The sequence below is a fragment of the Sminthopsis crassicaudata genome, chromosome 4 (assembly GCF_048593235.1).
Source record: "Sminthopsis crassicaudata isolate SCR6 chromosome 4, ASM4859323v1, whole genome shotgun sequence".
Lineage (NCBI taxonomy): Eukaryota > Metazoa > Chordata > Mammalia > Dasyuromorphia > Dasyuridae > Sminthopsis > Sminthopsis crassicaudata.
This window is the reverse complement of record NC_133620.1, coordinates 366,399,748-366,425,702: the sequence shown is the minus strand read 5'-3', so window position 1 is coordinate 366,425,702 and position 25,955 is coordinate 366,399,748. Positions and strand designations below refer to the sequence as shown.

Sequence of the window (25,955 nt, the reverse complement as noted above, 5' to 3'; positions counted from 1 at the left end):
TATAAATCTTTCAGAATTTTCTAAAATCATTCTGTTCATTTGTTATAGAACAATGATGTTCTGTTAACTTTCATATGCCATAACTTATTCAGCTATTCCCCAAATGATGAGTATCCACTTATTTTCCAATTCTTTAATACCACAAAAAGAGCTGCTGCAACCATTTTTACACATGTGGTTCCATTTCCCTTTTTAATGATCTCTTTGGGATACAGACCCAGTAGTGATGCTGCTGGATCAAAGGGTTTTGTAGTTTGATAGCTCTTTGGGCATTGTTCCAAATTGCTCTCTAGAATGGTTTCACATCACCAACACCAACACCCACACCCACCAACACCAACACATTAGTGTCCAAGTTTTCCACATTCCCTCCAACATTTATCATTATCTTTTCCTCTCATCTTAACCAGTCTGAGAGGCATGAAGTGGTACTTCAGAATTGTCTTAGTTTTCTTTTCTCTAATCATTAATAATTTAGAACATTTTTTTCATTTATAAATTGTTTTAATTTCTTTATCTGAAAATTGTTCTTATCCTTTGACCATTTACCAATTGGGGAATGACATTCTTATGAATTTGAGTCCGTTCTTTATATATATTTTAGAAATAAGGCCTTTATGAGAAACTATAGCTATAAAATTTATTTCCCAGCTTTCTGCTTCCCTTTTAATTTTAGCTGCCCTGATTTTGTTTGTGCAAAATCTTAATTTAATGAAATAAAAATTAACTATTTTGCATTTCTACTTTTTTAGTCATAAGTTCTTTCCTTCTAAAGGTGGTGTTTCTAAGAAGTTAAATACTTAATAGATAAAAATCACTGATAAACACACTGGTTGTAAAAGGAAAGAACAAGTAGCTTGAATAAAGAGTATATGATAAAGCATTGAGCCTGGGAAGGTTTACTGGTACCAAATTTATAAGGGCCTTCTATTTTATTGTAGAGACAAATGGAAGTATAGGAGCTTTTTGAATTGAGGGAGAAACTGTGACATGGTTAGACCTGTAATATAGGAATGTCACTTTGGCATTAAAATAGCTAACATGGGGCAGCTAGGTGGCGCAGAGGATAGAGCACCAGCCCTGAATTCAGGAGGACCTGAGTTCAAATCTAGTCTCAGACACTTAACACTTCCTAGCTGTGTGACCCTGGGCAAGTCACTTAACCCAAGCCTCAAAAAAGAAAAATAGCTAACATGCATAGGATACATAAAAATACTTCTTTGAATACCAATGATTCCTTTTAATTTTTATTGTTACTATTTTCACAACACATTGGGGAATAATGAATAGTGTTGCCCTTGAAGTCGAAGACACTGGCCTGAAATATTGCATAAGACCTTGGAAAAGTAATTTGAGATTATAGCTCTAGAGCTGGAAGGGACTTCAAAGGCTATCCAATCCCAACCCTTTTTTACAGATGAGGAAACTTGAAACCCAGAAAGGTTTCAGAGTAACTCGTATCATACAGGTAGGCAGTACACCAGAGGTGACATTTTAACCCAGGGCTTCTGACTTCAGAGCCAATACTCTTTCCATTATACCATACTTTGAGTAGTTCTAAGATATAACTAGCAAGTCAAAAGTTGGAATTTCCTTTGTTGTTTCAAAAAAGAAATTACAGGTCTTTGAACATGCATTTATCATTCCATGGTTCCTATTTTTAAGTTAATGAATACATTTCTCATAGCCCTTCAAAGTAGTTAACATCCCATTTTACAGATGAGAAATCTGAATTTTAGAAATGGTATCTGATTCGTACCAGATTAAACAACAAAAGAGGGAATTGAATCAAAAAGCAGTATGACTTCAGGACCTGTGTACTTTGCATTCTTAGACATTTCTCTATTTAAATATAATAGACTATCGTGATTGATATCTGTAAATTATGAAATGAGCATGGTTATTCATATCTTCAGTTTTAAAACTTTGACAATCTTTCTATTTGTTATTGAATCCATATACCTATTTTCATTAGTTTCAAGAATGAACGTTCATTTCTGAAGCAGACAGAAAAAAGACGATACTTTATTAGCCTCATCCCTTTTTCCTATCATAATCTACCTCCTTTAACAATTTAGGATATTCAGGGGGCAGCTAGGTGATAACAATAGATGGAGCAACATCTCTGAAGTCCAGAGGACCTGAGTTCAAATCCAGCCCCAGACACTTAATACTTACTAAGTAACTCTAGGCAAGTCACTTAAATCCAATTGCCTAGTCCTCCAAAATTAAAAAACAAATCAAAAAAAAAAACCCCAATGTATGATATTCTAACCACATTCAACTTAAAGAAGTCAAATGGCCTAGTTCCTTAAGTTTATTTTTAGTTCAGGGCTCACAACAACCTTTTTGTTTCAAGTCTTGTAAATGAAATTGTTTCTACTATAGAATAATACATTCTCATCATTGTGTAGTTTACAACTTCTTATTGGGAAATCTCATCTTATAAAATCAGTCAGTCTTGTTACATCTTAACAATATTCTTTGTCCCTCTTATTGGAGAATGTAACCATAACTCCATTTAAGGATGGGAATAGGACTGAGATATCTCATTTTGCAATTATTTTATATTTATTTGACTCCTTAATCATCCCCCACCTCTCACCCTCCTTTTTAGCTTTCTTTTGTTAGTTGTCTCCTTCCTTACAACTCCAGTAACTTTGCTAAGAATACTCCAAATAGGGCCAGAAGAATCTGATGCTCCTAGACATCAATAACAACTTCCCCCATTATATTATAAGCTTTTTGAAGTCAGAGGCCTTATCTTATTTCTGTCCACAGCACTTAATACTGTGTCTGGCACATAGTATGTGCTTAATAACTGTCCATTGACTATTAATTATTATACTTTCATCCCTAAACAAGCTTTGCGTATTGAATATAATTTACTTTTATAATTCAAGATCTTATAATACCTTCCTTGTTATATTTAAAATTCTCTTAAAATGTTTTATTAACTTAAACACTAAAAAAGATGAGTGCTTTGATATATAAAGAACATACAGTTGTATGTGAAACTGAATCTATTACAGCTTGTTTTTAAGTATGTGATAAAAATAAGTATCATTTTATAATGTAGGAAATTGGGCTCATTCTATAGCAATGCCAGATCATATCCTGGAAATTTATCTATTTAAAATAAATTATTGATACCAGTTTATTTTTATTTTTTTGTCACTTGCCTCTTTACTAAATCAGGATATGTGAATAGGTCCTGATTTAACTAAAAAGTTCTTAATAATTGAAGATTTACTGGTCCTGAATCAGTAAGATATTGTTAAGGTCCCATCAAATGAAATAAAATAAGATCTTCACTGAATAGGGCCTATTAATTTGACTTTTGATTTGTTATTTTGACCTTGATTTGTTAACATGGAATTTTGTTTGTCTTAATATTGTGTAGGCTTGTCACATTAAGTTTTTTTTTCCAGAATGAAACAATATGAAACACTTTGCTATTTCAAACTGAGCTCTACTATTTAAAAATGCAATGTGTTGTATAGGAATTCTTGAACTGAAAACTTAAATATTTTATGTCATATTTGCTTGTATGATACTACAGTACTATTTTCTTTTATTTTGGAGGAAGATTATGAATATTTGATATCTATAGCTGAGATACAGCAGGGACATTCATGGCATGGATTCATACGGATGAGTTTACATAACATTTAAAAATTGCTTTAAAAGATACCAGAGATCTTGGGCATGGATCCAAGGACATCATTTGTAGGGAATGGGGATGATAATAGCTCATCGAAAAACCATTTCACTTTTAATGCCAAAATATACTGTTCTCTTCCTGAATCCCCCTCTCTTGGCCTCAAGTATAGCTGCATTCCTTTTCTTTGACTTATTTCTCACCATTCGAGAATGTTCTAATTGGAGCAGTGGGTGGAGTTGTATCTTGTAATGGATTTTAACCTTGGAAAAAAAGTCTTATTTTCCTCTGTGAAATGAATTTTCTTGCAAATGTAATATATATCTTTTTTGGTCACTCACAAGGTTAATCTGAAGATAAAATACCAAGGGGCCAGTTGCTTAGTCTTGCTGCCTTCAGTGCTTAAGGAGTTGTTAAAGGTTTTTAAGGACCTCATGTAAAAAGTTACACCATAATTACATAAGGATACCAAGCATCTCCAGTTTGGAAAAAAAAAGTCCTTAGTGTAACCCCTCTGTACCTCACACTTCAATTTGATCTTGATTCAGAAAAGTAGGGAAAGTTAGCCATTTTTGATCATCTAGAGGTAAGGTGAAATGCCAAGGGTATTTGTAAAAGTTTGAGAAAGAGTGGATTTCACCAATGTAAGGACTGTGCTTTGTTCCACATAGGAGTGTATTCTTTGTGTTATTTCTTGAAGAATTTGCCTAGATTAATTAGAGGGGCAAGAAAGGTGACATAATATTCCTCTTAGTTTAAATAGGCAAGAGTTTATTTAGTTTATTCTCCTCAGGATGGAACCAATGTTCTGAAAATAAAAGTAGAAAAGGTTATATATTACAAAATATCTGTTACTTCTCTTTATTACTTTATCTTAAATCTAAGCTTCCTATACTTTCATAGTTTTTGGAATGTTAGAGCTAGAAGGAGAACAAAGAAAATGGGTCCAGAGAAATAAAGTGTATTTATTGCTCATACTAAAGCTAGCTTGAATCTAGATTTTGTTTGCCAAGTAAATGCTCATTCTTCTATCCCTTATTTTTAAAAATGCTTAAATATCTTTAATGCATGGAGATTCCAGGTTGGCTAATGTGTCTCAAATACTTTACTTAGCAGACAAAAAATTATTTTGCCTTATTCCTTAATTCTTTGGGGATGACTATTCAATTTTTTTTTCTTTTCCTAAAAAGACAAAACTTTTAAAAGTTTGCATTGGAAAGTTAAGCTAGATAATTTAAGATTTACAAGGAGACTCAAGAACATTTGAAACAAATCAGAAATCCATCCAGATTAGTATTATCTCTGAAAATGGTAGTAAAGATATTCTGTGAGAATATTACTTTCCATGACATGCTTCTGATTGGACGAGAATATAGCCCACATATCTCCAAATTTTCCTTTGTAAGTGGTTAAGTTCTTATTCTCTTCATAGCAGGTTCCATCTGTTACTATTTGGCACTCATCAATTTTGGAGAATTGTGTTTTTGTTCTGTTTTAAGAGAGCTTAAATGGTCCTGATAGCTCATTTCTAAAATTATGAGAATTGACTAAAATTTATAAGAATTCAAGCCATTCTCCAATTGATAAGTGGTCAAAGGATATGAACAGACAATTTTCAGATGAAGAAATTAAAACCATTTCTAGCCATATGAAAAGGTGCTCCAAATCACTATTGATAAGAGAAATGCAAATTAAGACAACTCTTCGATATCACTACATACCTGTCAGCTTGGTTAAGATGACAGAAAAGATAATGACAAATGTTGGAGGGGATGTGGAAAACTAGAACACTAATATATTGTTGGTGGAATTGTGAATGGATCCAACCATTCTGGAGAGCAATTTGGAACTATGATCCAGCAGTGTTTCTACTGGGCTTATAACCTAAAGAGATCTTAAAAAGAGGAAGGGGACCCGCATGTGCAAAAATGTTTGTGGCAGCCCTTTTTGTAGTGGCAAGAAACTGGAAACTAAGTGGATGTCCATCAGTTGGGGAATGGCTGAGTAAATTATGGTATATGAATATTATGGAATATTGTTGTTCTATAAGAAATGATGAGCAGGCTAATTTTAGAGAGCCCTGAGGAGACTTACATGAACTGATGCTGAGTGAAATGGTTTTGATGGATGTGGCTCTTTCTAACAATAAGATGATTTGGATCGATTTCAATAATCTTGTGATAAAGAGAGCCATATACACCCAGAGAGAGGACTATGGGAACTGAGTGTGGACCACAACATAGCATTTCCACTCTTTCTGTTGTTGTTTGTTTGTATTTTGTTTTCTTTCCCAGTTTTTTTTTTTCTTTTTGATCCGATTTTCTTGTGTATCAAGATAACTGCATAAATATGTATACATATATTTCAACATATTTAACATATATTTGATTACCTGTCATCTGGGGAGGAGGGGAAAATTTGGAACAGAAGGTTTTGCAAGGGTCAGGGTTGATAAATTACCCATGTATATGTTTTGCAAATAAAAAACTTTAATTAAAAAAAAAAAAGAAAGAAAGAAAGGAAATATCAAGTAATCAGGAAAGAGCCAAGTTTCAGTGAAATCCATACAAGTGGAAAGAGTAAAAAAAGTTTTAATATAAAATCAAGCGTTGTTCTTTTTTTTTTTTTTTTTTTAGAGAAAGAGCTTAGCAAATTCTATTTTTCTAGTTTGCATATGAATAGATGGAAGCCCTAGCTCAACACTGAAATAGGTAAGCTGAAAAGACATTTTCTGTTTTCCTTATGTAAACTGTATTCAGAATTAAAATTTCAAAAATTCTCCCTACAGTTTCTAGTTAAGGTTTTGGACCAAATATTTAGAAGTGAAGTTAATTAACACAACTTGAATAAGAATTTATTATTTCCTATATATTGGACATACGCTTTTATTTAGTATGAAAATGAGATAACAAAGAAAGGCTAGATTTGTTTGAAAGAATACTGTGAAAGAATTCTTATGTAATTAATGTGTCAATATTTTTTTACATTTTTTTTCTTTTATGGCATGTTTTAATTAATTATAATTAAAATATAAAATATAATTAATTATAAGGTTATATAAAAATATTATAGAGTGACTAACGTCAAACAAAATCCTATGATCAGAACTAGAGTTAAAAAAAAATTGATGTCATGTAATGCAGCTCTTTTACTTTACAAATAAAGAACTAAGGCTTGGTAGAGTTATAGGCATATATAATTCTGACAGTATAGTTTAGGCTATACAAATGCATGTACCAGATGCATTAAAAATGTCTTGAAATGTAGCTAGCAAAAGTTAATTTGTTTTATTATTTAAGATACATTATTTATTTTTACATTGTTTTTACATAAGTTTTTCCTAGCACCCCTTCCTCTTTCCCTGCCCATAGAGACATTTCATATGACAGAATTTTTTAAAGACAGCAGAAATGGGAAAAAAAGTTAGTAAAACAGATCAATATATCTTCCCCTCCCCCCCACACAAAAAAAACCAACCTGAAAATATATTAATGTTTTATAGTGGACCTTTCACTTCTACACAATTGGAGGGAGGTGTCTTTTCATATCTTTTCTGTTTTACAGTTTTGCAGCATTTACTTTTATGGTTGTTATTCTTTACATTTGCATTGTTGTAACCATTGTATTTATATTTTTTCTTTTGTTCTGCTTACTCCATTGCATCAGTTCATGTTAGTTTTTCCATGTTTCTTTGTATTCATCACTTTAGTCCTTAAAGGTATATTTTGGGTTATATGGAATTAAAATCATGCTTGACAATGACCTCATCTGAATGGATTATCACATATGTATATTATGTGTAACATTATGTACATACCTATTTTAATAAACATGTAAAATGAGAATAAATAGCACAATTCATTGAAAGTGAAACTCAGTGATAAAAATACTTTAGAGATATCCCCCCAACCTGCTGATATCTTTTGCTATAGTTTGTCTTTACAATCTTTAATTCCAATTTTAATGTTACTTTACAAGTAGAAAAGAGAGTAATTTGAAAAAAATGATGTATCAAAGAGTTAGCTAGCTGTAGACCTCTGCTCTGGTAACCATTTGAAGATTAATTGTATGTTTTTTTCTAGACCCAAGTAACACAATTTCTTCATAATAGGTCAGAAGAATAGAAATTAAAATAATTTTAGGAATGGAAAGGTTTGATGCTTCTCAGAAATTTTATCAGTTTGCAAGAATTGAATGATTACTGTGTATGTGCCAAGCACTGTACCATGTACTAGATATACAAGTACAAAAAAACCAGACCTTGTATTCTATCTGGGAAAGCAAATAAGAATATATGGGTAGTGAATTTTTTGGTTGTTGTTTGTTTTTTAAGGGAAATAGATTCAAAGCTGGAATAATGGAATGGTGACCAAGAAAACCCTTTGTAGCTCTGCTTTTTGACTTAGTACCCAAACTACTGTCATGCCATTATTTGGCTCATTTATTTATTTTTAATTAATTAATTAATTTTTACAAAAAAATTATGCATAAGTAATTTTTCAGCATTGACAATTGCAAAACCTTTTGTTTCAACTTTTCCCCTCCTTCCCCCAGATGGCAGGTTGCCCAATACATGTTAAATATGTTATCCTTATTTATTTATAAGGAATTTAGACTTTTGGCTTAAAGGGAGAAATTAGAAATAATTTTAATTTAGAATTTGGAAATGAAAATTCTAAAAGTTGTATAACAATTTCATTTGAACTATCAGTTTAGCAGTATTGATAATTAAAGAGACAAATATTGCTAAATGCAGTTAAAAAGCTATTTAATTTCTCTTGAAATGTCATAAAGGAAAATTTTGTAAGTGTATGTCCCATGCAGCTTAATCCCATTAAAAAAATTATTTTTAATACTTACTGCTTTATGAATCATGTTGGGAGAGGGAAAAAAAAGGCAGAAAAAAAATGAACATAGCATGTATTGATTTACATTCACCCTCCATAGTTCTTTTTCTGGATGCAGATGGCATTTTCTGTCTAAAGTCCATTGGGATTTCTTTGGATCACTGAACCACTGAAAAGAACCAAGTCTTTCATAGTTGATCATGGCACATTCTTGCTATTACTGTGTATAATGTTGTTAGGTTCTTACTAAGTGCTAAGTTGGTAACAATTCTCTAGCTCAGAATTCACACCTTTAGTTCAAATCTTTAAGAGAGTCTACACCTTTGAAGGAATACTTTAAAGGAGCTTGTTCATTGGTCAGTAAGGAGTTCCCACAAGCCCCTGGAGTACCCACAAGCCCATTCTCTGGGAGGATAAAAGGAGATTAGAATCTGGAAGAAACAGTCTAGATTGGGATAAGAACAAGGGAAGCTTGAGGAGATTCAGAGCCAGGTTTCAGGAACAAGAAGATTCAAGATTCTACATTTGCTCTGGCTGGAGGCTCTAGAAGCCTCCCAAGAAACTTGCTCACAGAGAAAAGGATTTACAGAAAAGAGACCTCCTCCCAGAGAAGGACTATAAATTGAGAGACAATCAGAATATTACACAATTTATTCTTGGTTCTGCTTGTTTCTCTCAGCCTCAGTTCATGTAAATCTTTCCAGGCCTTTCTAAAATCAGCTTGTTCATCATTTTTTATTGAACAATAATGTTCCATTGTCTTCATATACCACAACTTAATTCAACCATTCCCCAACTGATGGGCATCTTTTTCCTGTTCCTTGCCACTGCAAAAAAGGGCTGCTAACAAACATTTTTGTACTTATGGGTCCTTTTTCCTTCTTTATGTTTTCATTAAGATACAGACCCAGTTGTGGCACTGCTTGGTCAAAGGATATGCACAATTTGATAGCCTTTTGGGCATAGTTACAGATTGCTCTCCAGAATGCCTGATTCAGTTCACAACTCCACTAGCAATGCATTAGTGTCCCAGTTTTCCCACATCCCATCCAACATTTGTCATTATCTTTTCCTACCACCTTAGTCACTGAGAGATATAAAGTGGTACCTCAGAGTTGTTTTAATTTGGATTTCTCTAATTTAATAGTGTGTTTTAGAGCATTTTTTCATATGACTATGGATGGTGTTAATTTTGTCATCTGAAAATAGTATGTTCATATCCTTTGAAGCTTATTCCCAGTTTTATTCTTGTTTCAGTAAACCATGTCGTTGCTTTTATGCTTAGTTTGTAAAATGTGAAACAGTCTAAATTCTATGGTATGTATACTTTTGTATATGGTGTTAATATATTCATTAAACAACTATATTATAAAAATTTCTGGAGACATTCTCAACATTTGGATTTTGAAACCCATGTACAATGAGGACAGCAACCATGGCAGAATTTAAATAACTTCCATATTAGATGGGGCATTCCAAGAGTAATCCACAAGCCGCGTAATTTGCTTTGAAGAGTTTGGCATGGTTTTGGGTTTTTTGTTTGTTTATTAGCTTTCAAAAAACTGATACACTAAAAAACAATGACGTAATTTTTTTTTTTATTGAAGCTTTTTATTTTTCAAAACATATGTGTGGATAATTCTTCAACATTAACCTTTGCAAAACCTTGTGTTCCAATTTTCTCCCCCTCTCTTTACCCTCTCCCGTAGATACCATGTTGTTCAATACATGTCAAACATGGTAGAAATATATGTTAAATCCAATATATGTATACATATTTATACAATTATCTTGCTGCACAAGAAAAATCAAATCCAATTCAAACAAAAAAAAAAAAAAAGAAAGAAAGAAAATAAAATGAAAGCAAAAGCAAACAACAAAAAGAGTGAAAACACTATATTGTGAACCACACTCAGTTCTCAGTCCTCTCTCTTGGTGTAGATGGCTCATCACAAGACCATTGGAACTGATCTGAATCATCTCGTTGAAGAGAATATGGCATAATTCTTATGTCCACTATAATATCTAGACAAAAATGTTGTCTTTTTTTCTCTTTTTCTTTCTAACATCAACATTTCATCTTCTCTCTTAAAATACAATTCTTGTTAGGACACATCACTGCTTTATATTGCAGTTATTTGCATATGCTTTTCTTCTCTGCTGTATTGTTAGTTCTTAGAGAGTAGAGACATATTCTTTTTTTTTTTTTTTTAATCTATTTTTCATCTCTTAGCTAACCTCTTCTACTCCCCAAGCCTTGCATATACACTAAATAATTGAATGAATGAACAATTAAATCCCCTTCTGAGAATTTTAAGTATCTTGGCTAGGATCACATAACCAGTAGAAGCCAGATTAGGTCTAGTACCTCTCTTCCTGGCTTTAAGGTCAGCTTTTTAGCTAGCACTTCAGGTTTTCTCTAAGTTTTTTAACTTCTGTTAAATTCCAATACCTTCCCTTCTGACCCAAGACTTCTTTGTTTTTCAGTACTTAGTACACTGCCTTACATTTGTGCTTAATTTTTGTTGAAGTTTTGGCAAATACAACAAATTCAGTTTTGTTAGAGCAATTCTTAATTAGTTTAGTTTTGTTTCTTTTTTCCTTTTTAATTTAGCTAAGCACTTTGTTGCTGCCACCTGGGAGAAGGAACAAATGCATTTAACCCTGTAGCATTTGCTTCAGAAATTCTGAAATATGCTTGGAAGTTGAGTCGATTGGAATGTAGCCCTACATTCATCTCTGTTTATGAACTTTATATAAACAATCAGTTGACTTCCCTATTTTAAAAAACCTCTTCTGTCAAGTAGATAAGCAACACTTAACTCCTCTTAAAAATCCAACTTCAGTGCTGCTTCTGTAAGTAATATTTTTGTCTCCTAGAGCCAGTATGGAGTAGCAATTTTGTTTTTACTTGTTTAAAAAAAAACCCAAAAACTATTCTCGATGAATATTATCTCTTCAAATAAACATCCTTTCATCTATCCATTGCTCACATACTGCTTCTCATGATTTACTTTGGTTGGCTATGGAAATTTGTAACTTCCTCTAATTTCAAGTTTGCTTCTTCTAATGTGTTAAATGCAATAGATCTCTCAAAGAGAGAGAGAGAATCCAGATGAGAGTCTCATAGAGGCAGAGAATTTGTTCACAAAGTTGAATTTTAACCCATGTTAGCTGGATTTATTGAGTCATAAGATACGTTTGCATTTTGGCTGACCAAGTCAAAAATCTGGCCAATGATTACTAAAGACATATTTTGAAACAGACATTTATTATTAGTTAATTATCATGTGCCAGATACTGTTCAAGGCTCTAGAATTATGTAGACAAAAATCCCCCAAAACAATTCCTTCAAGAAGCATAAATTATAATAGGGAAGGGAATCATCATGTTTACAGGTGAATAAATACAAAACGTACACAAAGTAATTTCAGGAGGGAGCACTAAAAAGAATGGGTTTGTCATTTCTTGATCCTGAACAGGATAAAATGGAATATGATATATATGTGAGAGGAGATTGTGAAACTAAGGGAAACGCTCAGTTATACAGGCTTCTTTGATTGAAAATCATTTGTCAAAGACAAGTTGAGACTAATGTGAATATACTAATTAGCTACAATTTTATGCAACGTGTGTAAACACTCCTGTGTAGACACAGGGTTTGAAATGCCAAACTCATTCCCCTTGGCTATAAATTTTGGTGGGAAGAAGGCTCCACTTGCTTCCATTTTGGCAACACCATTTATTTGAGAGGCAGCAAAAAGTCCTCCAGCACCTGTGTACCTCAAAGCTTATCATTTTAGATAATCACAAAAGGGTCTCTTGTAGACATGGGAGATAAATATATTTTATTAAAGGCAGCAGATGAAATTATATAGATGATGTGTGTCCTAATACTAGCTACATAGAAACTACAGATTTATCAATACTGAATGCATTTTTTAAAATAAAGAGTAATTAGATGTCCAAGCCAGGACACATAATTCTCTTTGACTTCTTATATAATATATATATATGTAATATATATATAATTCTTATATAATAGAAAGATCATCATTTAAGTCCACAGATCTGGATTCTAATTTCAGTTCTCTTACTGTTAACAATATGCAAGTTGCCAAAGCTTAGTTTTCTTTAAGTGAGGGAAAAAATCTCTTTCCTTCTTGTAGTCCAAGTAAACAAAGAGCCCCTCTCACCATATCCCTATCCCAATACATAAACTGCTATCCCCCTATATCAACCCAAGAGGAACTTGGGCTACAGACTTCAGGATGATGGAAAAGGAGAATAAGAGCTTAGATGAGAAGAAAAAGGTTTTCTGGCCATTTAGAGAGTCACTTTCAAGATGGAATATAGAAGAGACCCAGGGGTTGGGAATTGGGGAAGGAGTTCCATTGAAGTACAGTTATTTTGTTTGTTTGTTAATCTCTGTTCCCAGACTGGAAAAGGAAAATGAAAGGGCAGAAGAGGAAGAGGAAGTAATTTCACTAGAAGAAAAAACTGAATCTTTGTTTTTTTAAATTTATTTTTAAGTTGGATTGATTTTAAGATATAATATCAAGCTATAATTATTGTTTGTTCCCAAGTCAAGTGTTCCTAAACCAAATGTTATCCCCACTTTCTCCATTTGACCACTTCTCACATAATTGGTTAAGTATCTAAGTAAGCAGTAAACTACATTGTTAAGCATGTTTAAAGCTTGACATGGAATATATAAGCTTAGGAAATATTCATTATATTCTTTTGTTTTCTGTAATATTCTCTCTAAAATGTAATGTTCTCTGTTGAGGTGATCTTGGAGTCTCTGGGCACCTTCGTTTCAGTTTAGTAATCACAGGAGTAGTCAGGGTAGCTTTCTGTAGCCTTGGTTCTGAGAGCTTGATCTCCTGCCTCCTTCTCTGGCCTCAGAATCTCTCAGAATTCCAAGGGTTTGTGCTTCAGCCTCCAGCCACAACAAAGTCTCCAAGAGATGCTAATGTGCTTGTCCTTTCTGGCCCTGAGAGCTTCTTGCTTATATCCATCTCCTCTTCCAGGAAGGGTTCCTTGACTAACCCTGAGACTTTGGCTAAGTGTATGGTGTTAAAAGCTGGAAGGGATTTTAAGGGGCATATAGTCTGTGCTCCTGATCTTCCATAATGGGGAACCAAAACCCAGAGAAAGGGAAAGACTTATCTACTGTCACTCAGATAGTAAAGAACAAAAAGGGAATTTGAGTGCAGGACTTCTGACTCTCCAGCCACAGTTCTTTTGTTGGAAAGTTCTTCCCACTCCTTTTTTGCCCCTTTGCAGTGATGCAGGTGAGTCTATCTCATACCTCATTAGACTAGGAACTCCCTGAAAGCAAGACTACTATATTATTTCCTCTGAAGTATCCCTCTTGCCCCTTTTCTCAGCAACTTGTCTCCCAGGAACTCTGGACAATGCTCTAGATCTGTAGATTTTAGGAAAAGAGTAAGGTAGAAAATAAGAGAAAGTTGCAAAGAAGAGAGGATGTTGCTTTGCTATGCACCTACCCAGCCCCTTACACACACACACACACACAGCCCTCTACAGCTGCCAAACCAAAGCTCCTATAAGCATCATGGGTACAAGGGGTGCTTTGAGGAGACAAAAGCAGTGACCTTTTGACACCAGGAGTAAGAAGTTGGCCCCCACTCCACCTCGTGTACAGAAACTGAATCAATCACCCACCTCTGTTAGTCCCTTATTTCCTGAGCAGTAATTTACAGGAGATATGCCAATCATTATATCACTAGAAAACCATTATTTGTTGTAAGATTAAATCAATGCTAAACTAGATTTAACTATTGACTCCTCAATTCCACTTAGTACCTTGTTTCAAGTTCTGGCTCATAACATCTCCTTGTAGGATTAAATCAATCATACTTAACCATGTTAAATTAGATAACTATTGTCTCTATCAATTCCCCTGACTTAGTACCTTGTAAGAATCCTTTGTTTCAAGTTAAGAGTTCTGGCCCATAAGGGTTTTCTTTTTTTGTTTAGGCAATTGAGGTTAAGCAACTTGCCCTGGGTCACACAGGTAGTGAGGATTTGAACTCAGGCTCTCCTGATTTCATAGCCAGTACTCTAGACACTGTACAATCTAGTTGCCCCAGACTATACTCTTAACATATGTAGTTCAGACCTCTTAACTAGCTATCTTTCCTCAATTGTCCTGTGATTTTCAAGATAATTACTTTCTATTTTACAAAAATTCATTATTTTCATTAATTTAAATTTTAAATTAGTTAATCATTGGAACTCCCTAAATTTATTTCTATGGATTTTTAAACCAATTGCCCAGTCTTCAATGAATTTTGTTCTTTAAAGATATATACTGGGGCAACTAGGTGACGCAGTGGATAGAGCACCAGCTCTGAATTCAGGAGGAACCGAGTTCAAATGTGGCCTCAGACACTTAACACTTCCTAGCTGTGTGACCCTGGGAAAGTCACTTAAACTCAGCCTCAAAAAAAATAAATAAATAAATATATATATACTGCTGCTTTTCATCCCAGCTTTACTAAAACACTATAATTCCTAAATCACATTGTGAGATTTTCTTGGTATTACTTTAGCTATTTTAATGTACTCTGGGATTTTTTAAAAGATCTTAATAGTTATTAAAATGGAGAACTAAAGTTAATTAAGCAGTAACTGCCATCTTACTGTTTTACAAGGCAATTATCAGCTCCCAAGAGTCTCATTTATAGCAGAGAGGGATATTTGAATGAAGTGTGGTGGCAATATCATTTAGTTCAATCCAGTAAGCAGTCTGAATTATCACATATTAATTAGTTTGGGGAATATCATGATTGGTCAATTATAAAATTGAGTTTCCTATTGTATAATTTAAAAATACATTTCCTGTTGATACTACCAGATCCTAGAACCCTATCAATATTGTCTCTGCTGTGTACATAGCTGTGAGTAGTGCAATATTGCTTATAGGGTTTTAGTGTTTGGAAAGAACAGTGGCCAGACTGAAGAACTGATAAGAAGATGCCATCATCCTTGATTAGATAAAACAGAATTGTAGCTAATTTTCGCATGAATACAAATCAAATTAAAGAAAATGTTGAATACTTGTACTTCTGTTGCTATTTTTAGAAGGTCACAGTCACAAAATTTATGAATTGGATGGAAGGGTGCTCACCAGCCATCTAGTCCAGCCTCTCTCTGAAAAATAATACCCCTCCCTCCCTACCCCCTATAATATACCTGACAAGTGGCAAATCTAATCACTTGTCTGATGAACTCCAACTAGAAGCAGCTTGCTACTTCCCAAAGTAGCCCACTTAATTTGTAGGTTCCTCTAATTGCAAAGAAGTTTTTCCTTAGGTCAAATCTAAAATTGTCTTTTAGTAACTAATACTCTTTTCTTTTAATTCTCCTATCTGAGGCCAAACAGAATAGATAGGCTTTCACAAATTTAAAGATAACTATCACTTCGTTTAGGTTTAGTTTCTTCATTCTAACAATCCTCCAATATCTTCATCCAGTTTTCAAATATAGCAGATTCTTGATCCTTCAGAATTGAGATTGCTTTCCTCTGAAAGCTCTCTAGCTTATCAGTATCCAGCATGAAGTGTACCTAAAACTGAACACAAAATTCCTTAGGTGATTTGAGTAAAGCCTGAGGTCTGAGCACAGTATATCAGGATTTACACTTTATTCTTAGGATGTGTGCCTCTTACTGAAATGTATGTATTCATCATTTTTCTTTTTTAATATAATTTCTAAAAACAAAATAAATCAAACTTATGTACTAATTTGCAATAGGAATTGTCAAGTCATAGAATTTTATTTATGGAAAAGACCTTGGAGATATTCTATAACTCTATCATTTAAAATATTTATTGATAACTTTTGTTTTTATATCACTCACATTTCCCAATATATTCTTGCACTATCAAGTCCTACATTAGATTCAGTGTTACATTCATAATTCCCCACTTGTGCACTAAAAGGAGTAAGGTAAATTCTTATATTTCTTTGAGGCTAGACTTTGTCATAATTTCACAGCATTCAGTTTGTTTTGTTTTCCATTTGCATTGTGATAGTAACTGATTCTGCTTGTTTCATTGACAACAATTCATATATTTTATCATGCCACTCTATTAATTACATTCATATTCAGAGGTTTTTAGAGCATGATAAACTTTTAAAATTTTATTTTAAATCATAAATCACATACATAGTGCTTATGTTTTGCAAAGTATTTTATAAATATTTCATTTTATCATCACAACAAGTCTGGGAGGCAAATACCATATCAGCCACATTTTACAGACGAAAAAACTGAGGTGAACAGAGGTTTATGTGTCTTGCCCAAGAGTTACATAGCTATTAAGTGCATGAAGCTGGATTTGAATTTGATATTAGAAAAAAGAGGATTGTATGGAAACTGCGCTTCTGTTACATAATTTGGATTTTTTTAAAAAAACATATACTATATTTATCACAATAGCAAAACTATTCTTATCTTTATCTCCTTAAAAGCTTTTTTGTTTTCTTGGAATTTTAAAAACTATTCTAATGATATTTTTTTCTGCTTTTTCATCTTTATTACTATCTAGATATCCTCCCTTCTAACAATTATTGTCAAATAAAACAGATCCACATATTAGTTATTTCTAAAAATATGTAAATAATTCTGTACAATCTAGTCCCATCACCTCTCTGCCAAGAGATGGGTAATATGCTTCTTCACTAGTTTTCTAAAGTCATGATTTATAATTAGATTGTTTCAGAGTTGTCTAAATTATTCTCCTGATTCTACTCATTTCACTCTGATTGTTTTATACAGATTGCCCCAGGTTTCTCTGAATTTTCTATTTTTGTAATTTTTTTTTAATAAGTGCAATAATATTTGATTATTTTTGTAAACCATGATTTTTTCAGCTGCATCCACTTATGGGCATCCACTTTTTTCTAGTCCTTTGTATAGTATGTATAGAACATTTTTTTTTTTTTTTAAATGATTGACTTCCTTGGGGTATGTACACCTCAATGTAGGATCATTAGGTCACGTGATATGGCCATTTCAGTGATTCCCTTAGTACAATTCCAAATTTCTTTCCAGAATACTTAGACTGATTTAGTTCCATAAGCCACACATTAGTATGCCTGTCCACATCCTCTCCCTCATTGACTGTCCTTTTATTATTTTTACCATATCAAAGTGGTTAAAGTAGAACTTAAGACAGTGAAGATACTGAGATACAACCCAACAAAATACTCATGAATCTGTGATCTCATGAGTTTGAGAGATCCTTGTAATAATATAGATAATCTCTCATCCATTCTTGCATACATTCTATGTGATTCTTGTGTTGGAGACCTTCCAATATTACAAAGGTACCAGTGGAACACTCTGGTTATCCAACTTTCATGTGATTAGCCAATCTTTTCTGATAGAGTAATTTGATAATATCCTTTACTAAATGGCTATTCTGTACAAAACACCAAAGACTCTGAAGGTAAAGTACTTGCCCATGCTAACAGTGGAAGAGGTAGAGTTAGAATCTTGAACTTGTCCTCTCTCAGATATTTGTTGACTAAGTTTATTGCCAATAAGAAGCATTTGAGATTTTTGTGATTATGAAACTTATGTTTATTTTTTAACTTGAATATTTTTTAGCTTAGTTTTAGCTGCTGACTTCCAGCTTTGTTCACTTCACTAGAAGGTAAACTTCATAAACGTTATTGCCAGTATCAGATTTAGGTTTTGCCAAGGTTAAAATGTTTCTGTAATCACCTTCTGACACTCTTTTGTAGTATAACTAGAGTCAAGCAAGCAGTTCTGCATTTCTCCATTTTCAGCTCCAATTTGTTGCCCAATTTCTTGGCATAAATTTCTGTTTTCTGTCTGTCCTTCATAACCCATATGTAACTCTACTTGGTCCACAGTGAAGTCTTTTCTAAACACAAGTGTAATGGAAATAATAAGACCAGTACAATAATTAAATACTGGAATAAATCCATTAAAAGAAACCATCATTGTTGGTCACTCTGGTCTTAAGTAAATGTTCCTGGAAGACAAGCATTTTTTCTTGATTCCTATTGGATTTTTAAATTCTTAGTTACAGGTAACTGAAGCTGAAACCACTCACTTTAGAGAGAGGATAGTGGTTAATAACTATAGTGTGCTAAGAGTTTTTTTTAAGCAGTCTAAATGACTGCTTGATAACTTGATTTAAAGGAAGCTTAAATGATTGATGCCAGTTCCAATGGTCTCATGATGAAGAGAGCCATCCACCCAGAGAGAGGACTGTAGGCACTGAATGTGAATCACATATATTTTAACATGTTTAACATAATTGAATTGCTTGCCATCTAGGGGAGGAGGTAGGAGGAAGGAGGAGAAAATGTGAAACACAAGGCTATGCAAGGGTCAATGTTGTCAAATTATCCATGCATATGTTTTGAAAATAAAAGACTTTAATCAATTGGAGAATGATTGGGTAAATTATGGTATACAAATGTTATGGAATATTATTGTTCTTAAGAAATGACCAGCGGGATGAATACAAGAGAGGCTTGGAGAGACTTACATCAACTGATGCTGAGTGAAATGAGCAGAACCAGGAGATCATTATACACTTCAACAATGATACTGTATAAGGATGTATTCTGATGGAAGTGGATATCTTTGACAAAAAGAAGATCTAATCCAGTTCCAGTTGATCAATGATGGACAGAATCAGCTACACCCAGAGAAGGAACACTGGAAAATAAGTGTAAACTATTTGCATTTTTTGTTTTTCTTCCCAGGTTATTTTTACCTTTTGAATCCAATTCTTCCTTTTCAAGAACAACAACAAAATTAGATTCTGCACATATATATTGTATCTAGGATATACTATAACATATTTAATATGTATGGAAATGCCTGCCATCTAGGGGGGAGGGAGAAGAGGGAAGGAGGGGAAAATTCAGAACAGAAGGGAGTATAAGGGATAATGTTGTAAAAAATTACCTATGCATATATACTGTCAAAAAATGTCAAAAAATGTTATAATTATAAAATTAATTTAAAAAAAAGAAGAAGCTTAAGATGGAAGTGATAATTTCAGATACGATTGGAAGTCCTAAATCCTAAACTGTTAGAAGGTTTGGTAGTTGTGAACAAACAATACTATTATGTTTGTTTAAAAATCTAATGTAATTAAAGTCTGAAAAAGTTGTGGGAATGCATATGACTTTTAATTATATATAACATGTTGACAGTTAAAAATGCAAGGGAAAGCTCTTATTATATTGTGTCATGATAAAGAGTTGAAGATTCTGGACATCAAACTAGAACTCTAAACCCCCTCACACAAAAATAGAACACTGAGGCTGTTGAAGGACATACAGAGGAAACATCCTTCAGAGGTGCAGAATATGCTGGTTCTTCAACACCTCTTGAAATTTACCCACAGTTTCATCATCCTTCTGAGCACTACATGACAAACCTGATGCCCCTGCAGAGGACAGTCACTCCCTAGAAAACTCTACTCATCAAATTTAATCCTTCCACTAAGATAACTTCCTAAAAACCCAAGGGTAACAGGCTAGGCCTATATGCTAAGCCTATATATATATATATATATATATAGTTTTTTAAGTTTCCTAATTTTGATGACTGGTGTCAGCAAGCACAGGTAGACAGATACCTCTGAAGCTGGAGGTCCTGTATCTGGTAGTGAGCTTTGAGATAAACATCTTGACCTAGATGAAGACGTTCTGAAGTTGGGATCCTGGACTTTGTCCTGGAAGAGAAGCTCATCCAACCTCAAGCTCCCTGGCTCCCAGTAAAGGAAGAGACACTGCAACAAGTGGATCTGTATATGACACCATAATGGTTTTCTGCCTGACGACTCTGAAATTATCCTGCTGCCCTAGCTTCCAGACAACCCCAGTTGGGAAGAGAGGGAAAAATCGAGGTTGCCCAGTCCTGTCAAATGGGGAACTAGGTGGTTAAGTGGATAAAGCATCAGGTTTGGATTCTTCAAGAGGACCTGAATTCAAATTCAGTCTCAAACACTTACTAGCTCTGTGCTAGTCACTTAACCCTATTTACCTTATTTCCTTGTTTATGAAAATAATCCTGGAGAAGAAAATGGCAAGCCACTTGAGTATCTTTGCCAAGAAAATCCTAAATGGGGTGGCAGAGAGTCAGATACAATTGAAATGACTGAGCAACAACAAAAGCATTTAAATACCTGCTGTGTACCAGGTACTGCATTAAGTGCAGAGAACACAAAGGCAAAAGACAATTCTTGTTCTCAGTAACGTTCACAGTCTAATGGGTGAGACAACATGCAAATACATATATATATATAAACAAATTATAATAATTTGGATAATGAACAGAAGAAAGGCATTAGAATTAAAGGGAAATGGGGAAAACTTCCTGTAGGAGGTATGACTTAAGCTAGAACTTGAAGAAAGGGAAACCAGGAAGCAGAAATAATAAGAAAGCAAGGCTAGGAGACAGTGAAAATGCCCTGAGTCAGGAGATGCTTTGTCTTATTCAAGGAACACCTGGGCGGTTAGAGCACATAGTGTAAGGTAGGGTAAAATGTGTAAGAAGACTGAAAAACCTGGAAACTCAGTGAACCCCAGCAAAGTGAAATAAATTTATTGTGTACAAAGTAATAGCAAAGTTGTGGGGTGATCAGTTGTGAATGACTTTGCTTTTCACAGCAGTAAGTGATCCAAGAGTAGTCTCTGAAGGACTTGATGAAAAATTCTATCTATATGCAGAGAAAAACTGATTGCACCTACAGAGTGAAGCATATTTTTTTAACTTCATTTTTTTTCCTTGAGGGTTTTTTTTTTTTTTTTTTTTAATGGAAGGGGGGAAGATCTATGTTTTCTTTTACAACATGAATTTTATGGAAATGTTTTACAAATCTTCACAAGTGCCTTCTTAATGGGGGTGGAGGGGTAAGAAGGGAGAATCTGGAACTCAAAATTTTAAAAACAAATATTTTAAAAAGTTTTAAATGTAACTGGGAAAAACAAAAAATATTAAAACACTAGAAAAGAAAGAATGATACCTACCTGCAAGCCTGGGGGACTAGTAGTAATAGTGAGGTTAGGAAGAGAGAAAAGTTTTGGTGAAAAGATAATGGGTTCAGTTTTGAATATACTGAGTATCTTTAGATGTCAGTAGGACATCTTTGTCCACAATAGATGTCCAATAGACTATTGAAAAGGAAAGAAGGAAAAGACTGGGAGTTTTAAATTTTTCTGTCATATCACTTTTGAAATCTGTCCCTCTTCTTCTTCTATCCATTGATCCATCTTTTGTAATAAAGGTTTTAAAAGAAAATAGGTTCAAAAAATTAGCTATGTCTGATAGTATATGTAGAGTGTTCCACATCCATAGTCCTGCACCTCTGCAATGAAAAAAAGAGGTAAATTTTTTCAGCTTTTCCCACTGCCTTGCTTGGTCAATATGATTAGGCATCAATTGTTTCTCTTCTTTTTTTCCCCAAAACTTTTTCTCTTCTTCTACCCTTTCTTTTTACTTTAGTGTCCTTATGGATATTTAAATATTTTTCTCCTTATTCTTTTTACTTTCTCTGCCTTAATTGATGTTTTCCAACATTTCTCTGGATTCTTCATATTCTTGATTTCATGTAATTCAGTAATATTCCATTCTATTAAATTACCACCATTTGTTTAGGCCTTTACCAGTTAATTGATATACATTTTGCTAACTGCTACAAAAACAACATTCATTTCTATTACCATCTGAATTTTTTCTGTGAAGATTCTGAACATTTCTCCCTTCTCAATCACAGTAGTTTTCCCTCTTACAGCACTATCAGCAATATATATAGTCCAGACTAAATGGACGATTGATACACCAAATTTTAACTGTTGGGCTACAAGTGTAACATTCAACTATTTAAGACTTTTAATTGTTTATATTGCAATATGACATTGAGCTTTATTTTTAAAAATTTAATAGTATTTTATTTTTCCAAATACATATAGTGATAGTTTTCAACAACCACCTTTGCAAAACCTTGTGTTACAATTTTTTCCCTTTTCTACCCTCTCCTTCCTCCTCAAGAGAGCAAGCAATCCAATATAAGTTAAATATGTGCAACTCTCCTAAATATATTTCCATATTTGTCATGCTGTACAAGGAAAAAAATAACAAAAAGGTGAAAGTACTCTGCTTTGATCCACATTCAATCTCTCATCACAAGTCTTGGAATTTAGGCTCTCTTTATAAAAGAGAACAAGTTAGTAATAAATTTCTTCATTAATAATAGTTGTAAGTGTATCTCACGCCAGATGTTAGATTGGATAGCATGATTTTTAAAAAAAGGAAAATAATTCTGGAGAAGATGTAGGAGAATTGGGACACAAATGCACTGCTGGTACAATTGTGAACAATCCAACCATTCTAGAGAACAATTTGGAACTATGCCCAAAGGGCAATCAAACTGTGCATATCTTTTGATCCAGCAGTAACACTACTAGGTCTGTATCTCAAAGAGATTTTTAAAAAGGGGAAAGGATTTGTATGTGCAAAAATATAGCAGCTCTTTTTGTGGTGGCAAAATATTGGAAACTGAGGGGATGCTCTTCAATTAGAGGCATGGCTAAAAAAGCTGTGTTATATGAAGGTAATGAAATACTACTGTGTAATAAGAAATGATGAGCAAGCAAATTTCAGAAAAAACAGGAAAGATTGTTACAAAGGAAATGAGCAGAACTAGGAAAACATTGTATATTGTATTAGCAACTTTGATGATCAACTATGAATGAAATGACTTAGCTCTTCTCAGCAAATACAAAGTACAGAGGACTTAATGGAAAAATGCAGATTGAAGCAAACTTTTTTCACTTTATTCTTTTTCAGATTTTCTCCCTTTGGTTCTGTTTCTTTCACATCTGTGACTAATATAGAAATATGTTTTACATGATTGCACATGTATAACCTCTATCAATGTGCTTACCATTTTAGGAAGGGGGGAAGGGAGGGAAAAAGAGAAAAAATTGGAACTCAAAATCTTTCAAAAATGAATGTTAAGAACAGTTCTGACATGTAATTGGGGGGGGAAAGTACTTTTAAAAATAAGTTGTAAGTCATAGTCAAGTAATATGAGAATATCATGGTATTAAAATCATTTTGAATTTTATTTAAATCCCCATAATGGAAAATAGTTTTGTCCTTCCTCTTGACTCCCTCATTCCTTCTTCAAAATTTGCTTCATCTCAACAATTTATTTTAACTTTTTTCTATCTTAAAAAAAGAAATGTTGCCTTGTATAATATATTCCATGTTGATTTATTCTGATAACATGTTATCCAGAAATTATTTCAGGTCTTAAACGTACAGCATTATTTCATGATTTAAACTTGGAAGCTTGAGGAAAAGGCTTGTTCCTTCAGCAAGTATTGTTCCAACAAAAACAGCATATAGTTAGCTGGATAGTTTTGATATTTCTTGGGAACTTTTGAGTTCCTTCCTGGTTCACAGGAAAAGGATATATATAAATACAAAAATATGTAACCTTACAGTGACTCCTTATGCCACATTGTTTGATCTTTTCAGTCTTTGCTTTTCTGTGTTGACCTTTCAATTATATATATTTTGACCTTAGTTAAAAATCTAAGGGAAAGGGAGGAATGAGCAATAAAACTATCAAGCTACATTTTGGTTATGTTTTTATGCTTCATAAATTAATACCTTTTTGTCTGCTCTTGCATGTCTTAGTTCCAGAAAGCAGAATCTGATTTGGATTACATTCAGCACAAACTGGAATTTGAAGTCAAGAAAAGTCTTCCTGATGATTCGTCAGGAGAGGTAACCTCTACAACAAATGAATTGTTTAAAAATAATTTAAAACAAGCTATTACTTTGTGGCCATTAGGTCTTATGACATTTTATAGACAATATTAAGTGTAGCAAGTCATTTGTTTTTTTGTGAGATTATAATTTTGGATGTTCCTTCCAAAATACCAATTTCAAATCTTACCTGTGTGACTCTTGTTCAAGTCTTTCAATAACTTCCTCTAAAGGAGGTCTCTCTAATATGTAAGGACCTTTTTCACTTTCCCTTAAAAGAGTCACAGTGGAAAGAGAACTGATTTTGGAGTTAGAGGACTGAGGTTTCTAATTCTGTCTGACTTACTGACCAATGTGATTGCAAGCAAGTCATCCCAACTCTGGACTTCAATTTTTTCATCTCTAAAATAAGGGGTTATCTTAAATGGTTTCTAAGGTCCCTGCTAGCTCTAAATTTATGATCTTAGGATCATGAGAAAACCCAAGGACCAACCAAGCCATTCATTGTTTTTTTTAAGCATACTTTTCTTTGAAAATATTCTTTACTTCATTTCTTCATTATTTTAGATCTGTGTCCTTCAATATATTATTGGATTTTGAAGTATATAGTTAGTTAAGAACAGAATGACGCATATATAGAATTGACAGAAGATACTTTCTACAGATATCTAGAAATAAGAAAATCTATGAATACTAGATTGTACCCTCACTGCAAAAATAGCAGGAATAGAAATAAGACCTCTGGGATGAACAGGACTCTTGATATTTTTAGAAAGCAAGTGCCCATAAAAATTCTTAGAATTCAGTAGGTCCAATTTTTTGCTTTCCTGCTTTTTCTCCTCTTTCTTGTGACTATTAGTTTATAATCTAGTTGTCTTGGTTCAGTGGTGACACCTCAGAATTAGTATGGGAAAGGCTACATATTATAGTGAAAAAATTACTAGCTTTGAAATCAGAATATCTGAATTAAAATATAAATTTTGTTACTTCTTACCTATACAGTTGGACAGTTTATCTCCCTGGAGTTCAGTTTCCTCATCTATAAAATGAAATTTTCTAAGTATCTTCTAGCTTTAAGTTGAGTGATCTGGTCCTTTTTATCCTCCCTACTACCTTCTTTCTTCTAAGAGAGTGGGAATATAGTATTTCTCTCTTTCACCAATTATCTAATGCCACTTACTTAATTTAAGCAATTTTATTCCCAGTTGTATACATCCTCTTTTTCCTTCTTTCCCTTCTCTTGCCCACTTATCACAGGAAAATCTCTCCATTATTCTGTCTTCTCTTCATTTTTTTCATGAGTTAAAACATTATCCACAAAGAGCTGTTAAGTATAAAAAGTAGTGTTAATGATAACTGAATTAAAAAGGGAAAAAGCTATATATTCTCAAATGAAATTAGACAAGATTAAATGATCAACTGTGAATGATTTAACTACTCAGTAATATAATGATCCAAGACAATTCCAAATGACTTATAAACTCCAAAGAAAGAACTGAAGGAGTCTGAATGCAAATCAAAGCGTACTTCTTTCTTTATAATTTTTTTTTTTGGTCAGTGTTTTGTTTCACAACATGACTAATATTGAAATGTTTTATATGATTGCACATGTACAACCTATATCGAATTGCTTGCTTTCTCA

The 25,955-nt window shown here is 33.3% G+C and overlaps 1 protein-coding gene across 1 annotated transcript in view; it reads left to right on the top strand.

Moving 5' to 3' along the window:
- The window catches only part of SKA2 (spindle and kinetochore associated complex subunit 2), a 53,475-nt gene that overhangs the window by 9,634 nt on the left and 17,886 nt on the right, over positions 1-25,955 (top strand). The window contains exon 2 of the mRNA XM_074261957.1: positions 24,242-24,331. Within this exon, the coding sequence (XP_074118058.1) occupies positions 24,242-24,331 (90 nt within the window). The remainder of the gene's footprint in view (positions 1-24,241; positions 24,332-25,955) is intronic.